Below are 18,029 nucleotides of genomic sequence, written 5' to 3'. Positions count from 1 at the left end.
AAATGTCTTTGTTGTTATTTATTTGCTGTTTCTTTTTGCTGCTCTGAAGAGAGCTGGGGGTGGCCTGGCCACTGAGGATAATGTCCCCTCAAGCTTCCGCTTCAGTTCAGCCGAGTTTAATGCAAAAAGAGGGAGAGAGAGAAAAAAAACTTGCGAGAACAAAGAGCAGCAATCTATGGAAAAACAAAAGGCCTAGGCCGGTTCACTCAAGCAAAAAATAGCAGATAAAGGAGCCTCTCTTTGCAAGCAGGAGCAAAGGCGCTTGGTATGTGGGAATGGGAGACTAGCAGCTTTATTTGAAGCCACTCTCTTCATGAATCATTGGAGTGAGGTTGGGCCCAGAGTTAGGACACTTTAGGGATTGCTATGGCCATGGATTCCTTTCTCTGCCTCTCTCCCAACTAAAGTAAATGGCCTCGAAGTTTCTATATGTATATATATATATATTTTTTAAAACTTTTTATATGATTGGTACACCATTATTTTATGACTTGTAGTTTTAGTTTTTGTGTAGATTTTTTTTTTAAAGATAGTTTCATTATTGGATTTTTTGGAGGTGTGAGAATGTCAAATTAGAACATAAAATCGACCAAATGGGTTATATATTTGCCATGAGGCATCTTTAGATTATTGTATAGAATAAATGGTACAATGTTAACACAGGACAAAGTCAAAAAGATTTTGATGATCATCAAAAGCACCTTGCTACATTACGACCTATACAGCCAAGGCCATTTCTGGTTATCTGGTGTATTATGGGTAATGTGGTATGATATAGATGTCACAAGGGCAATCTTGTAAAGCAGAGGGTGCTTCCTCTTGACAAGTACTCTCCTTGTACTGGTGGGAGCCACTGAGTTAGCGCACTGTACAAAGTTGACTTGGTACAGCCAAAGCTGTCAACTGACACCAAAGCATTATCCCTCAGGCCACATAATTGCCTACTCTTTGGAGCAAATTATAAATTTTGCATGGGAGGAGGACCCAAAAGCAGCAGCAGCGAAAAGCCTCAGGATTAGGCCTTTTGAAAGGCTCTGTGAACATCACACCACTAAACAGCGTGAGAGGCAGGCAGGCAATCAGTCCGGCCTCCCAGCAGACAGGCTCCCTGCTCGCCTCCCTGCTCAGCTCACCCATCAGCCAGCCAGTGCCACCAGCCAGCCAGCACTCTCACTGCTCTACTGCAGCCTTATCAAGATGTCTGCGAGCCAGAGGTAATTGTTATGACTCGATGCACAAAGTTAAGAAATAGGAGCGAGCAGCCTGCCGCCGTGCCTTTCCCTCTGCATTGTGGCCCCGTGTAACAGGATAATAAACGCTACTTTATAAATGCAGCATCTGCAGCTCCTCGCCACCAGGGAGAGTCCGGCAGAGGCAGGGCAAGACCAGAACCAGCCGATGGCATACAGGAAGGCAGGGAAGTGGGGAGGTGTAGGAACGGTGGCATGGGTGCAGCTGGAGGAGGAAAGGTAAAGGAAGGTGCAGAATGTTCTGCAGAAAGAGCACAGCTGAACTGCACTGGATAGGACTGTATATAAAGACATGCAGTGACGCAGATTGCTATGGCCATGGCATCTCTCTACTGTGCCCTGCGACTCCCTTTGAGCCTGTATGTTGCTGTGTTCCTCTACAGGGGGATGCCTGACATCCAGTGGATGAACCTGGACCCTCTGAAGCTGATGGAGGAGCTCAGCCAGTTCACCAGTCTGGAGGGCTTCAGGGAGATGTTGGACAAGGCCCAGGTGGGCCACGCTTACATGAACCGCCCCTGCCTGGACCCCAACGACCTCGAGTGCCCCATCAGCGCCCCCAACAAGGACCTGAGAGAGGTAGGCTAGCGCCACATTACCCCTCTCTCCATTCCATCTCTCCCTCTCTCTGTAACTCTCTATCTCCTTCCACAACCACTCTCCCTCTCTTTTAAAGAGGAAGGTATTTTTGTGAGCCCGATGTTCCTGGTTGTTAAATAAGCTAACTGTTGGCCCTGCCTGTCTGTCTGTCTCCCTCCACAGAGTCCTGACATCGCTGGGCGGCTCCAAGGCGGTTGCCACGGCTTCTCCAAAAAGTTCATGCACTGGCAGGAGGAGCTGATCCTGGGCGGCCGGGTCAAGGACACCCAGAATGCTTTGCAGAGGTAAGAGGGGGAGGGGGTGTACACCAGGGCCAGGGCGGGATTGAGGGTGAGTGAAGGGAGTGAAGGGAGTGAAGCGAGGACAGTGAGGGCCTAGCTAGCAGTGAGGAATCCCTCTGACTCCTAAGAACTTCACACATCCGAGGAATGCCTCGCATGAAGCTGGATCCGTTTCCTCCTCTGACCCCAGTGTAGGATAAACCAATTAAACATGATGGACAGCCACCTAAACTAGGGACAGATTTGTTGAGGAGTGGGACAAAAGGGAGCTCTCCTTTAAGTCAGAGAAAGAAAAAGGGGACACCAAAGATAATTGACAATACAAGAGTGTCTACCACACATTTCTAATGCTAAGGATTTGTAAAACATCTTGATATCTTGATATACTGCCGTATGTGTGTAAGACACGATTCCTGGGCTCTGTTAAGTATTATGAATGCTTTCTTTTATTTCAACTGAATTCAAAACCACAGCACAAATATGAATGGAGTGACAGTGTTGGGCCTCTGCCCAGATCACGACCTTCGCAAATCTGGATGGAAGGGATACAGTCATTTAAAGCCACAGACTATATTCCATAATATGATTTATGATAATCTTATTCACATTTTTTAACACCACAACTCTCACATCGGTGCCAAGTCGCCTTCAGGGCCATCTGCTGTGGAAAAAGGCATCAAGACACCTGCTTTCACCCGTTCAGGCAATAGAGCCTGTATCTGCATTCAGAAACACTAGCCAACAGCTGACTTCTCCTCCCGTTTCTCCACGTACACTGTATGTAATAGTATGTCATATCTATGACAGCCGAGACAGGAGTCCCCTACAAGAGGACTCATAAGGATTCTCTGTAGTATTTGGGGGGTCTTGAATGTGGGGAACATGACTCCTCTGTGTGGCCTGAGCTCACTTGGCCGCAGGCGTCTGACTGTGTCTCTCTCTCTGTCTCCTGCAGTGCGGAGGCCCTCCAGACCATGTTTCTCCTGATGAGCCCCAAGCAGCTCTACGAGCACTTTAAGGATGACTATGAGATCCATGACATCAACTGGAATGAGGACAAGGCCACCGCCATCCTGGAGTCCTGGCAGAGGAAGTTTGTGGAGGTATGTATGGGTCAAAAGTAGTACACTCATTAGTGCACTACACCTGGTCCAAAGTATTGAACTATATAGGGAATAGGTTGCCATTTGGTACAAAGCCTATGTTTCTGGCCCCTAGCGCCCCGCCTCTGCCGCCTGCACCTTTCACCAACCTGTCTTGACCCATTTGAGTAATATGCCGGCAAATAAGAAATTAGAGAACAAATCATAGAGCGTACTTTAGGTTGGCCTCAGGTTGGCTTGTTTTTCCCTACTCCTTTAAGTTTGAGTCATGCTGTTTATCTGCCACATGCTTAGAGGAGGGGCTTTGGCCCAGGCACTGCAACCTCTGCCTGAATTCCATCAATCCTCAACTGCCTAGTAAACGGAGTCCTCCAAGGAGGCCACTGACAGACTACCAGTTATAGGAACAAGCTGTTTTTGTGATAGCTGACACCCAACATGCTGACTGAAGGGGTGGGAGGGTCATGCCTCCAGCAATGCCCGCTCGCAGAAGAGGAGGGAGAGAGGGAGAGAGGGAACGGGAGACGAGGAGAGGGGGAAGGTCACTGTAAAAACAAAGTGCAGGGTGTTTGGTTCCCCTAAGGTTGTCGGCCATTCATGGTGCTGATGGGGTAGCTTGAGAGACCATTTGATTTCATTTGATCCCCCTGACCCTTGCTCTCTGGTCATTAGTTGTCAAGCTTCATTGGGGCTCACCCTTATCTTGTTTGTGTGTTGTTGGCCCAAAATAGGAAGTTATGGGCATGCCCTGATCTTTGAAGAATACCCTGTTTGTATGGGACTGTCAGGAAAGGAATTTAAGTATTACCTGACAAAGCCTCAGCCGCCGCCATGCAAACTATGTCACTACAACTGGCTTATATAATAGAAATAAATGAAATAAACTGTCAATTCTATTATTGACCCTCACCTAATTTTAAATACAGTTATTTTATTTATTTTGTTCCCAGGTGGCTCATGGAAGTATCCCCCAGAACTCCACTTCAGAGATCCACGCCTTCTCCACCACCACCCTCAACGACATCATGAAGTCCTTCTCTGATGTCAGTGTCATCCGGGTGGCTGGAGGCTACCTGCTCATGGTAAGAAGTAGTAACCTACTCTCTCTACTGTAGGTTCATCATTAATATTAGTGGTTCAGTACAGATGCCTATTCGCCTGTGCTGATTTCAAAGTTCAAACCCTCACGCTCTCTCTTCTCTCCCGTCCTATTCTAGCTGGCCTACGCCTGTGTGACCATGCTCCGTTGGGACTGTGCCAAGTCCCAGGGGGCCGTGGGGCTGGCTGGCGTGCTCCTGGTGGCTCTGTCTGTGGCAGCTGGCCTGGGGCTGTGCTCTCTGCTGGGCCTGTCCTTTAACGCTGCCACCACACAGGTTCTCCCCTTCCTGGCTCTGGGGATTGGTGTGGATGACATGTTCCTTCTGGCCCACTCCTTCACTGAGACTGGCATCAACATCCCCTTTAAGGTAAGCTAGCTACCTCCCCTCCCCAAGCCCCCTAGTTCAATCACCTGTAGATCCACTGTAACCTCATACTTAGTCTCTGTCCCAAAAGAGGTATATAGTATACTACATTTGAGCAGACCAGGGCTCTGGTCAGAATCTGTGCACTATATAGGGAATAGGGTGCCATTTGGTACGCACACTTAGTTATATTAGTTAGAATGATAAAAGTGACTTATATTAATGTACTCTGGCTGGCCTGGCACTAACACCGTTGACTGTGTTTTGGTTCACCCCTGCAGGAGAGGACGGGGGACTGCCTGAGGAGGACTGGCACCAGCGTGGCGCTCACCTCCATCAACAACATGATTGCCTTTTTCATGGCAGCCCTGGTCCCCATCCCAGCACTGCGTGCCTTCTCTCTGCAGGTACCAGACTGTGCTGTATGCCTCACTGTGTTTACACTGCCTAGCTCTGCCGTGGAACCAGGAGTGCCAGGCACCCACACCGAGGGAAACACTGCCAGGCTTTTTCAGAAGTGACATTTATTCAGAGAGGGGGAATCTTTCTTCTTTTCTCTTCCTCTTTTTATTGCTCGCTGCACCTACAACGCCAGGACAGGCTCCCTCTCTCGCTTTCTCTTGCTCTCCCTTTCACTCTCTCTCCCTCTCCCTCCCTCTCGCTCTCTCTTTCTCTCTCCTCTCTCAGGTGGGGAGGGTGGAAATAATCAGAGGAGGAGTGGATCAGTATATCACTGGGCCGTCAGCCTCTAGCTCTGTGATCTGCCCGCCTTCCCCTGGGTGGTCTGTGGTGCAGTGGAACCATACCGACTATAATGTCAGCCCCAGGGTGGTAGAGTAGGGAGGTAGGAGGGGTCCTGCACAGACACGCAGAGAGGGAAAGGGGGATACCTAGTCAGTTGCACAACTGAATGCATTCAACTGAAACGTGTCTTCCCGCATTTAACCCAACCCCTCTGAATCAGAGAGGTGCGGGGGGCTGCCTTAATCAATGTCCAACTGCCTTGCTCAAGGGCAGAATGGCAGATTTGTCCAACTTGCCGGCTCGGGGATTCGTATCAGCGACCTTTCGGTTTCTGGCCCAACGCTCTTAAGAGCAGCAGCGGCCTTGGGAGTCCCCTTTCCTTTCCCTCAGTTCCCTGGCTTGTTGACTATTTTCGCTGGTGATTTAGGGAGCGTTTTCTTTTACTTTCTGGGACTGAATCCGAGGCACTAAAACAGCAAGAGAGCTTGAATGTAGAGACCTTTTTGTGGAGCTCAAGGCGGCAGCTGTGGAGTCAGGTGGCGGTGTGGAGCGAAGTCATGAACAGGGTTGGCCCCTCTCCTAAACAGTATTTCTCTCTCTCCTTCCTTTCTCACCCCCCCCCCCCCCCCCCCCCTCTTTCTCTCTCTCTGTCTCTCTCTCTCTTTCCCTAGGCGGCCATTATTGTGGTGTTCAACTTCGCGATGGTGCTCCTCATCTTCCCGGCCATCCTGAGTTTGGACCTGCACCGTCGGGAGGACAAGCGTCTAGACATCCTGTGTTGTTTCTACAGCCCCTGCTCCTCCCGGGTCATCCAGATCCAACCCCAGGAGTTCTCCGATTCCAACGACAACACCACCACCACCCACAGCCACGCGCCTGGCGCCCAGACTACAACGACCTACACAGGCTCCACCATCACCACCAGCACCCAGATCACCACCACCGTCCAGGCCTTCACCCAGTGTGACGCGGCGGGCCAGCACATAGTCACCATCCTGCCCCCCACCTCCCAGATCTCCACCAGCCCTCCCTCTGTGGTGGTGGCCTCCTCTCCCGCTCCCCCCTCCCCCACCGACTCCTATGGCTCCCAGCTCTTCAGCCCCTCTAGCTCCACCCGGGACCTCCTGGCACAGATGGACGAGTCCAAGGAGGCCAGGGAGTGTGTTCCGCTCCCCTTCTTCCGCTGGAACCTGTCAAGCTTTGCCCGGGACAAGTACGCTCCTCTCCTCCTAAAGCCAGAGAGCAAGGTGGTGGTCGTGGTCCTCTTCGTGGCTCTGCTGGGGCTCAGCCTGTACGGAACTACCATGGTCCACGACGGACTCTACCTGACCGACATTGTGCCCCGCGACACCAAGGAGTACGACTTCATCAAGGCCCAGTTCAAGTACTTCTCCTTCTACAACATGTACCTTGTGACCATGGACGGCTTTGACTATGCCCGCTCCCAGCGTCTCCTCATCCAGCTGCACAACTCCTTCACCTCGGTCAAGTACGTGGTGAGGGACAGCGACCAGCAGCTGCCCCGGATGTGGCTGCACTATTTCCAGGACTGGCTAAGAGGTAAATACAGTTTAACTAAAGGAGACCTTGTTTTATTTCATTCCAGAAGCCCTATAGTGATTCTAGTATTAGTCAGTGTGTGTGTTTGAATGGGAACTCAGTCTGTGGTGGGTTCTTGCCCTTGGGGTAGAGAGTTTGGTGATGTCCGGGCCTTTGGAGTGACAGGCTGGGGTTTGATGTTTACCTTTAGTCTAAGGACGAAGGTGGAGGATGGGAGGTGAGTGAAAGCCTGTGGTGGTGAAAGTTCACCCCCATCCAGCAGGGCTGGAGGGCAGATGATGTCGTAGGAAGGCCAAAGGTTATCTCCCTCACCTTTTGGCCTCTTCCCTCCAGCTAAAAGTTGTTAGAGGTCCTAGACTAGTCATGAGGAAGTATTAAGCTACAAGGTATTAAGCTATTAAACTAATATTAAGCTATCGAGGATGGGCCGCGGGTAACCAGGTTCGCCGTTCCAAAACATAAGGAACTGAACTGTTCAATCGATGGAGAACTGGAGTGGGATAACATACTCTCTCCCTCTCCACTCCTCCCTCTATACTATTCCTTTCTAGTCCCTGTAATTAGATAAAGGTTGTGGAAACTGGTTTTCACGAAAGGCTTTGCTGGTTAGTTTATTCAGCCCACACACGAGGAACAGAACTGCTGTTTTTGGATGTGTGTGTGTGCTTGTAGGAGGTTGATATTCAGAACACTCTGTAAAACATATTATTTTAGTTTGATGACTCATTCTAAACGTGCCAGTCTACCATCATATTTTCACTACTCTAAAGTATAACTCCTAGCATGTTGTGGCCCTGTCAATAGCTGTATGATATAATAACCATGAGAATGTAGTGGTAAAAGTGGATCCGACAGAGACGGCTAACCCTGTTCTGTCCTGTGTTCTTTTTCTCTCTCCTCTAGGACTGCAGGCTGCCTTCGATGCAGACTGGGAGGCAGGCAGGATCACCTGGGATAACTACCGTAACGGCACCGAGGATGGTGTTCTGGCCTACAAGCTGCTCATCCAGACCGGCTCCAAGAAGGACCCCTTTAACTACAACCAGGTGTGTACAGTTACAGTGCCATGCCCCTACTGAGTTCAATATAATTCAGTTTCCCAGGTCTCCCTTGGGGAAAAATGTATTCTGACCTCATTGGGACTTCCTGGTTAGGTTGAATCACCCCTCAATATGTTAGAAGGTATAGTCCTGCTACTGTGAATGCTAAACCCAGTCTCTCTCTGTCTGTCTACTCTAGCTGACTTCTCGTCGTCTGATGAATGAGGAGGGTCTGATTCACCCAGAGGTCTTCTATATCTACCTGACTGTGTGGGTGAGCAATGACCCTCTGGGCTATGCTGCCTCTCAGGGTAACTTCTACCCTCACCCTCGCGAGTGGATCCACGACAAGTATGACACCACCGGAGAGAATCTGCGCAGTAAGTGTCCCACTTTAGGCGTCTCCTCACAATCATATGAATTCATAATTTTTAATCAAGTTGCTACCATGATCCAAGTTCATAATGGTCTAGGACATTTGTGTCTTTCCTTCAATGTAAAGGTATTGTTAATACTAACAACAGGTTGTAAATAAGAATACGTCATTCTGTTAGGACCTGAGTGTCTAACCCCTCCTCCTCCATCTGTCACAGTCCCTGCTGCGGAGCCCCTGGAGTTTGCTCAGTTCCCTTTCTACCTGAACGGCCTGAGGCAGGCGTCCGACTTCATCGAGGGTATTGAGAGCGTGCGCGCCATCTGCGAGGAGTTCACCCGTAAAGGTGTGCTCAACTACCCCAACGGTTACCCCTTCCTGTTCTGGGAGCAGTACATCGGCTTGCGACACTGGTTCCTCCTGGCGGTCAGCGTGGTGCTAGCCTGCACCTTCCTGGTCTGTGCCATCCTCCTGCTCAACCCCTGGACCGCTGGCATCATTGTAAGTCCCCTCAGCTCAGCACCCCTCCTCTTCTTTCTCCTCCTACACGTCCTCCTCCTCCTCATCCCAGGCCTCCCTCCCTCAGCACAGCTCAATAACCCTGCCACAGAGGGAGCGGAGGCCCCATCTCTGGGGAGGGCCCTTGGCGGGTTGGCCAGAGGGTGCTACTCACACCCCCCAGGCCTTTGTCATTCTAATTTGGCCCGGCCGGTCTTAGAAAAGGAAATGCAAAGCCTCTGCTGAAGGCTTTACCTCCAGCTCCCTTTGTCAAAAATTGGGGACAGGACGGATCTGCCCAGTCGCGACCTTGGCCTGCTAAATCCATCCATCAGGCCTGGGGGGAGACGGCCTGTCAGCTCAGCGGCTGGGAAACATTTCACACAGCCTGGTCGTGAGGGGAGGGTCCCTGGGCCGCCCGCCTGGTCAGACCGCACTGAAGGGTGACTCTCGTGACCGACCGTTGGGGCTGTAGTGGCGTGGTTCAGTCAGTGTGGCACAGGTTTCAGTTGGAATTGGAATGTATTTCATTTCACTATTTAAGTAGTCAGTCCTACTGAAAGACAGACGGCACAATCTTCCCAAACACACAGAGAGCAAGAGAGAGAGGGGGGAGGTGGGGGGGGGATGAGATCCTTTCAGGCCTACATGTGCACAGTCACATTGTCTCTCTTTAAGCTGGAGCCTCTATAGTTTCACTGCCTATATGTGGCCGCGCAATAAAACAGGGTTTTATCATTTCCAATTTAACCGTGACCAAATTGGGACCCCTGCCAGCATCAGAGGTTCACGAGGCTAAGGATTTTCAAAGTCCTCTCTCTCTATCTTATTAAAAACAGGGGAATGTTTTTCTGGAGAAGTACATTTGTGGTGAAATTGTGTCAGGAGAAATGACAAGCAGTGGAAGGGGAGCGGTGAGAGTCCATATTGTATTTTGTCTGACACTGTCACTCATTTCAGCAACCTTGAAAGAGGGAGCAGCCAGGGAGGGGGAGGGGGAGGGGGAGTGAGACTAGGGCCTGAGTGTAATTCAATGCCATGCAGATGACAGTGAGAATCTTCCGAATGTAGGGTCAAAGATTCTGTGGGGTGAAGACTTAACTCTTACCTAATAGTATTATGGAAATAGGCACTGAAAGTTGTGGGTGCAAGACATAACTTTCTCTCTTTTTCTCTCTAACACTTTCACCTACTCTTCAATGGTTGTGTTTCATTGTGACTCCAGAGTTTGAGGCAGTGTCTAACCAACCCGTGTTCCTCTCCTCAGGTCTTCATCCTGGCCATGATGACGGTGGAGCTGTTCGGTATCATGGGCCTGATCGGCATCAAGCTCAGTGCCATCCCAGTGGTTATCCTCATCGCCTCTGTGGGCATCGGCGTCGAGTTCACTGTCCATATCGCACTGGTAAGAAACCTCCCTGACTCTATGGCGAAGGGTGCAAAACAAAGTCAATGAAGATAAAAAGTGTTGTCATGGATGGAATGATGATGTAGCCACTAGTTGCTACTTTTTCCAATGAGTCTGTTCTACTGGACAGCCTGACCCTAACCCTCTGTCTCTTTCCTCTCTCTTGTCCCCAGGCCTTTCTGACGGCCATAGGGAATAGGAACAGGCGTTCTGCAGTGGCCCTGGAGCACATGTTTGCCCCTGTGATTGACGGGGCCATCTCTACTCTGCTAGGGGTCCTCATGCTGGCTGGCTCCGAGTTTGACTTCATCCTGAGGTGAGTGTGAGAGACTTCACTTCCGCCAGGGCAGATTCCCCCATTCCCCCCAGTCCATATGTCGCCTTACGGAGGAAGTGCTGGTGTTATGTTTATGTTTATGTTGCTGAGGGGGCTGATGCATGGAGACAGTTGTATTTTCCCTCTGAGTGAGGGAGCCAGTGTGGGCGGGGGTAAGGGGTGCATGCAGGTGGGAATGCGGACCCCCCACCTGGTCCTGTCTGTCAGTCCTTCGTGCTGCCTGCCTGCCTCCCCCAGTGCCCAGCGTCCTAATGGCCCCACCCTCACAGCATAACAAATGGAGAAAACATCAAGGGTGTGGAACAGCTGCTCGTAAACATGAAAATGTTCGACTACCCACTGGGTGGTGACTCGCGCACATGCACACACCACACATACGAGCACACACACACGCATGTAAACACACACACATTATTTTCATAGGGAATCTGTAAACATTCCAATCATCCGGTTGAAAGCTTTTGTGCCCAAATAGGGCACCACATTTAAAAAAAGGGTTTGAACTGGTCAGTTGTACCCCTACCAGAAGTCACCACCACAACCCTCACTCCAAACCAAGGCCTCTGGCTTCTGTTGGAGGGATATTTTTTCACTGCCAAAATGCATCAGTGGAAAAAAGCTAATAGCAATGTTTTTCAGCTGAATCTGGCCTCAGCTGGAACCAAACCACAGCCTTGAGAACAGCCTCAAACAGGCCCATGACATAAAAATCGCTAACTGAGAAAGCAGGGCAGCACATTGAAAATATAAATACGCTCAGGGTGGCTTTTTGGCAGAAACGCTCCAAGCTTTCTTTAAGTGTTTGAGTCAAGCAACATGGTGATACTGGGAAAGATTGTTTTCCCACCAAAAATGGAGAGGAGAGGAGGAAGGAGGAAGGACAAGAACAGCAGGGTGGGAAAGAGTGAGGAATAGAGAGTTGGGAGGAGGAGGGTGGCTGGTTCTAGGATAGTGGTGGAGGTTGGTTGGAGAGCTAACTGTGTGTGTTGTAGTGGTGGGCTAGCAGGCAGCACGAGCAGGGCATTCACACTAGGAGGTCCTGTTTAGATGTAGCAGAGGAGAGCAGAGCCGTCCCTCTAGCTTGGGAGTAGCATAAATACATTGCTGTAAACATCTCCTGGCGGTGGTACCATGAATAAACAGCCCAGCGAGCTCAGCAGCCCTTCTCCAAAGGAGCCACCCCTTCCAACTCCGAATGGAAAAGATTACAGTTTATATAAACAACAGAATTCTTAACACTATGTCTTCTCTGGAGGTCTAACCCAACTGGGGCCCGTGGATAGTTTAGGTACTCTCTTTTTTTTTTTTTTTACCCTTTAAATAAATCAAGCTCCACTTTCAGAATGTTGACTTAGTAAAATAAACAAGTGACTTTTTTTCTTGACTTTTCCCAGATGCAGGATAGTTATTATAGCGAGTGGTTGAGTATCTAACGAGTTGAGTTGGACGGTAACTAGAGGTGAACAGAGATGGTGGTTTCTGTTTCATCTGGTTTTCTACTCTTCCTTAGGGTATGTGTGTTTTCATTTGAAACTACTTTTAGGGGCTTAAGAAGTGACCAGTCATGTGTGTGTCTTTTTGAAGTCAGGCATGGTCATGGTTGAGATGACTGAACTGAAATATTTGGTGAAGTATTTTGTAATAACAAGTTAAGTTGAGGAGTAAAACAGAGAGGCCTCCATTGGCCTTGTTAAAGAGACAGACATAGGGAGAGTGGAAGAGTAAATGGGAGGGTGCAAGAGGAGCACTAGGTGAAATAAAGGCAAGTGCTATACCAAACTTTAAGAATGACCTTCCCTTCTGAGGTGTGACACGAACGAAGCCGGCATGGTAGAGTCGGGCCGGGGATGAAAGAAAGTTCCAGAATGCTATTGTCCATGTCCTTGTTTTTCATAATCCACTCTCTTTTTCTTACCTCTTTAAGTCTGGACCGCAGTGAAAAGAGCTGAGCTCTCTGTTTTCTGTTAGTGTTTAAGTGGAGTCCTCTCTAATTTTCTCATGCGCTCTTTCTTGTGGTAACCTCAGCCCTCCCTCAGAGCACAGAGAGGCTCACATAAACCCAGGCAACCTCACAGCTCTGTAGCCCATTATAGAGTACCATTCACCACGCAACCATTTAGGGCAGAGCTAGGAACCACAACAGCTCCATACAACTCCATGAGAGACAAAGACAAGGCTCTCAACAGCATTGGGAGCATCAGAGGCTGTTTTAGTTGGAGCATGTTGAGAATCTGATTTACCCCCTGCCCTTAACACACAAACACACATTTCTTCAAGAGCAGCTTCCCATTCACTCTGGTTCCCTTCAGATAACAGACTGAGTATACGGTTTCCTCTCTGTTCTCATTACAAAGGGACACTGACTGTATGTACATTACCTGTATCTCTACTATCATTTGTGGCCCACTCCACACACTAACCAGCAGTAACGTTGAATACAAAACAGGATAGGAGTAACAGTAGCTCTGGGACACATCCATCCAACAGGCCTTGTCTATCTCTCTCCTGTAGTGTCTGTGAGGTGTGATGTGATTTGGCTGACGTAGGCAGGCGGCTCAGCAGGGAGGAAGAACAGGCAGGATCCACTGGCCAGCCCAGTATAAACACAGAGGTGCCTTGCCCTCGCCACGCTGAAATTGGAGCTCAATGACTTCGGATATTAAGTTGTTAAAGGGAAAAGTACATTAGCAGCAGCGGCAGCAGCAGCTCAGAGGCCAGGAGGGGCACGTTTCTTCTCCCCAGCCTGCAGTCAGACAGGGAAGGGAGGGAGGGAGGGAGGGAGGGAGGGAGGGCCCTGGTGTTTCTGACGTGTAGGATCTGCTGGCTAATGTAAACACATATTTTCAGGAAGTGGCAGTGCTGTGGATAGATGAGGGCTCCCAGAGGGAGAAGATGGAGGCCAGGAATGTTCTTCCAACTTGTCAAGTTGCCAGCAGTAAAGAGGGACGGACAGAGGGAGAGAGGAAATTGAGGGGAGGGGGGGAAAGGGAATGAAAAATAAGGGGGAAAGTAGGGCCAAACCTAGGGCTTGAGGGAGGTGGTCTGATTCTATCTCTCTCGTGTCGCCTGTTTACTAATGTGCCTGAGTGCTGGTGGCATTGCTTATTCCCATTCAGAAGGAGCCTTGGTGACCGAATGTTCTCTCTGTGTTGGTTGTTCCAGGTACTTCTTTGCGGTTCTGGCTATCCTGACCGTGCTGGGGATCCTGAATGGACTGGTGCTGCTGCCCGTGCTGCTCTCCCTCATGGGCCCACCCCCGGAGGTCACCCCGGCCGACAACGGCAGCCGCCTGCCCACCCCGTCGCCGGAGCCCCTCCCCCCTCCCATGACCCACCACGGCTACTACGCAGGACACGGTCCACAGGGCCCACGACAACAGGCCTTCTCAGAGTCATCGGACTCTGAATACTACTCTGAAACGACTACCACGTCAGGGATAGGGGAGGAGGAGTACAAGTACTGTGACCGCAGTCCTTACATCACCCCTCCTACCTCTCATATACTACTGGAGGACAGCAAGAACCCCAGCTTCCCCAAACTCACGGTATGATAGCGCTGCTGTATAGTTGCTATTTCATACATGATACTTCCCAAATACTGTATGATATGTGCATTACATTGTTATTAACAATGAAAATCATGGTTGTAACCTCATGCCTATTATCATTCTACTTTTCCAGGTGGTGAAACCGTTCAAAGAGGGCCCGACCGTAACCGTTCAGAAAGAACTCTTAAATGAGTCTTCTCCGAATGCGGTGACCTCGGTCAGCTCTCAACTCACACAGTGGGATAACAAACATGATTACAATTCTGACCAGGGACCCAGGAGGCAACATTTACCCAGTGACAGGACCCAAGGTCCTGGGAGGACTAATCACTGTGGTCCCAGGTCTCAAACCAACAGAGGGCCTCATCAAAACAGGACTAAGATGCCGGCCTATAATGGTGGTATCGTGGCCAGTAGTGCTGTTACTACCATGGTTACGGCCACGGCCTCAGTGACTGTGGCTGTGCACCCCAGCTTGCCGGGGGCCTACCATGGGTACATGCACGAGGGCTACGAGGACAGTGAATCAGACTGCTTTGAGGACACTAAGAGGACTTCACAATCTTGTGGGAAAGCTCCCCAATCTTCCAAGAGTGAATCCTTGGAGCTTGAAGACCTGTAATCTGTACAGAACCAGCATCAGGCGAACCAGGAACAAGGTGAGTCTCATGCTGAAGCTAAAACATCCTTTTATATAGATCAACATTAGGCTATATTAGCATATTTTTTACATTAACATTCTGTACATAGGCTGTTTGTATATGTCTCTGTGTGTGCAGTTATGACTGCTGTTCAACAATGGTTCTCACTGTCCTCTTTCTTCCTTCTTGTGTTCCAGTTGGCCCACGGATCCAGGCAGCCAAAGATTGCTAGACACCCTGCTACCCCATCCTGCCCCCTATGTCTGGAATCCATCTCTGGCTGGCTGCCTCTCACTTGGGCGTCCCCGATACCCAGCCCTTTCTCTTTCAACTGTACATAGACCTCACACAGACAAGAGGATTTATTTTTTAAGATATTAAAAAATGTATTGTTTTAAGAATATATAAATGTATGAGTATATATTTTAATACTAAATAGAGGGAAACAACTATTTAAAAGAGTACTGTATAACTTGGGTATTCTCTTATGTAAAACTCAGATGTATAACATGATTTGGGGGGGTTTCCTCCCTTTGTATAGATTAAGAAGATGTGCTATATGTAAAAAAAAGTTCTGAAAAGTGAGACATTATTAAGATTAGGTTATTGAAAATATAAGGTCAGTGTTTGTTTTTTTGCTGCTACACTTCAAAAAATGGAAATGATTTGCCTTGAAAATATGCAGTACCCCCCTCCCCCGATCTAAGTTGAGAAATAACTTTAGATGTTCTAGATGTTCTTACGCTGAGGGTGGAGGGCGTCTTATTGATTAAGCTCTGTAACACACACACACTATGATCTATTCTGATTATCCATCGTTGGTTATGATTGCACTGTACAAATACAAACAAGCTCAGTAAATATTTTTTCCCTTCTAACAATAACCATTGTGCCTTCACAACACCTTCCCTCTTGAAATACATAAGCACAGTATATATATTCAAAGTTGGATGTAAATATGATATATGTCGTTTGTTTGAGAGCATCATTTCACCGTTTTTATTTTGAGTTTAGAATCCCCAGATATGTACTTCATTTACTAATGTGACATGATATATAGACATTTAGCAAAACAATAGAATCTCCCACTTTGACTTTTTCCATAATACACGGGCTGTTCATCCAGAATAATGCCTGTGTTCAGACAGTACATTAATATGTTACCATGTATTTGTCAATTTCAATTAACCTGTAGCTCTGTAATGCTCTGTATGTCTGTGTGCAGTCAGCAATTTGACTTGTGTCACTTTGGGTTTAAGTTTCTTGAGCGTCATTCATTGTGTCACAGCTCACTGGCATGTTGCATTATGTTCATCGTCTCGTTGTTATTTTGCAGTCTACATGTTTTATTACTTGAAGGAGCTGTGATAAGGGTTTTATTTCTTTCCTGAGTTTATCTAAGCTGTATATTGGGTAAGGTCAACTTTGTCATCCCCCTTGTCCTCTAACTCAACTGGGGTCTAGGGGTAGTATTTGACTAATGCTGGTTGTTTACCCAATCTTATTCTGAAAGGGAATTTACATCAAATGCAAAGGGAGTTTTTAGTGTTGTTGTTTTTACATTTTTTGGGCTGCTTTAGGGTTGTGGTAGACATTATTTCAACCTTGTGCAATTGTTGACTAGGTAGTGCATTTTGAACAGGACAACTACTCCAAGACCCACTTACTGTGTCATGGAGGAAGTCTGTGCTTTTAGTGCAGTAACTCTCTCTCTCTCTCTCTCTCTCTCTCTCTCTCTCTCTCTCTCTCTCTCTCTCTCTCTCTCTCTCTCTCTCTCTCTCTCTCTCTCTCTCTCTCTCTCTCTCTCTCTCTCTCTCTCTCTCTCTCTCTCTCTCTCTCTCTCTCTCTCTCTCTCTCTCTCTCTCTCTCTCTCTCTCTCTCTCTCTCTCTCTCTCTCTCTCTGTCTCTGTCTCTGTCTCTGTCTCTCTGTCTCTCTCTGTCTCTCTGTCTCTGTCTCTGTCTCTCTCTAGTGTAGGCCTCATGCAAGCCAGCATTTCTGTGATTTTGTTGTTATTTTATTTTTTACATTTGTATTATGGATAAAGTTGGTCGTTCAGTTGGTCACATCACTGCCAATTTAATGCAGGGAAATGTAATAGATTTAAGTGGTAGCTTGGGTTTCTTTTGTACATAGGGTTATGAAAGAAAAATAAAGTAGCTACTGTGCATTCTGGAAGTAAAAAAGTTTCAAGTACATCCTACATTCATTCACTGCTTCAATACAGAAATACATGAGTGTGTAAGTTATAGGAGTGCTAGGGTGGGGGTGGGGGTTCTGCATAGGGTTGTAGTTTTATTTCAAATGTATGACATGCCATATAAAATATTTATATAAAAAATTTATTTTTGTAGTTTGTACAGATGTTAGTCACTAGACTGAAGTTCTATTTTTAAAGAGTAAATATATATTATATATAATTATATCTATTGTTGAAGAGTTGTTTTTGTTTATTTGCTTTTTATTTTTTTTGGGGGGGGGGGTTGTGGGAGTGGGAGTGGGGGGAGGTGTCCACAATGAGTAGAGGGGTTTTTTGTTTTTTGGAGAGAAGGGTTCACTTGAAAATGAAGGAGAGGTGTGGCAGACACTGTCCACAATATTTAGTTTCCTCGCCTTTCCTTCTTCATGTAATGAATTGAAGTGTTATTACTCTTTTTGTCGATGTCTAAAACACTGTGACTTCCGAAAACTATGCTCAAGAAAACCCTTGTGTGACCATTATTTTCCCTCACCTTCTATAGGAATTGAACTAACAAAATAAATTCAAATGAAGAAAAAAAATCCTATCTGTTTCTATTTTCTTAATTAATTCAGTCTGGTGTGGGTTTTCTGTTAGCGTCTATTAACACAGTCAACACCTTTATCACCTCCCTATGTCATCTTACAACTTGTTAGTGACAGATCTGTTTGCTGGGTAAATACACAGTCCTGTTTAATAGCCCTGCTGACCTCCACAAGTTCTCCAGGGCACATTGTTGAGAAGCTCATCAAATAACAAATATTTAAGATTGTGTATCTGAAACCCATTCCATCAACCTTATTGTGGCGCAAGTAGTGGACACAATCCTGACCTGCTGTCTTATCTTTAGTCAATCATTCTCTTTCCAGAACTCCAGTGGCACTCCAGTCTCCTTTTCACCTCATTTAACACCTGATTTATTTAACAAAAGGCACATCTCAATAGGT

The 18,029-nt window shown here is 47.8% G+C and overlaps 1 protein-coding gene across 1 annotated transcript in view; it reads left to right on the top strand.

The window, feature by feature from the left end:
* The window catches only part of LOC311146815 (protein patched homolog 1), a 28,471-nt gene extending 12,987 nt beyond the window's left edge, over nucleotides 1-15,484 (top strand). The window contains exons 6-20 of the mRNA XM_084183414.1: nucleotides 1,634-1,829; nucleotides 2,013-2,134; nucleotides 3,087-3,234; nucleotides 4,185-4,316; nucleotides 4,452-4,700; nucleotides 4,979-5,104; nucleotides 6,113-7,001; nucleotides 7,905-8,047; nucleotides 8,241-8,421; nucleotides 8,635-8,915; nucleotides 10,180-10,317; nucleotides 10,494-10,636; nucleotides 13,820-14,201; nucleotides 14,338-14,863; nucleotides 15,043-15,484. Coding sequence (XP_084039540.1) covers nucleotides 1,634-1,829; nucleotides 2,013-2,134; nucleotides 3,087-3,234; nucleotides 4,185-4,316; nucleotides 4,452-4,700; nucleotides 4,979-5,104; nucleotides 6,113-7,001; nucleotides 7,905-8,047; nucleotides 8,241-8,421; nucleotides 8,635-8,915; nucleotides 10,180-10,317; nucleotides 10,494-10,636; nucleotides 13,820-14,201; nucleotides 14,338-14,826 — 3,619 coding nt within the window. The 3' untranslated portion in view covers nucleotides 14,827-14,863; nucleotides 15,043-15,484. The remainder of the gene's footprint in view (nucleotides 1-1,633; nucleotides 1,830-2,012; nucleotides 2,135-3,086; nucleotides 3,235-4,184; nucleotides 4,317-4,451; nucleotides 4,701-4,978; nucleotides 5,105-6,112; nucleotides 7,002-7,904; nucleotides 8,048-8,240; nucleotides 8,422-8,634; nucleotides 8,916-10,179; nucleotides 10,318-10,493; nucleotides 10,637-13,819; nucleotides 14,202-14,337; nucleotides 14,864-15,042) is intronic.
* Nucleotides 15,485-18,029: the final 2,545 nt, after the last annotated feature.

The sequence above is a fragment of the Coregonus lavaretus genome (assembly GCF_964263955.1).
Source record: "Coregonus lavaretus genome assembly, chromosome: 19".
NCBI classification, from domain to species: Eukaryota; Metazoa; Chordata; class Actinopteri; order Salmoniformes; family Salmonidae; genus Coregonus; species Coregonus lavaretus.
Note: the sequence above shows the minus strand (reverse complement) of the source record. Positions and strands in the feature narration are given on the sequence as shown.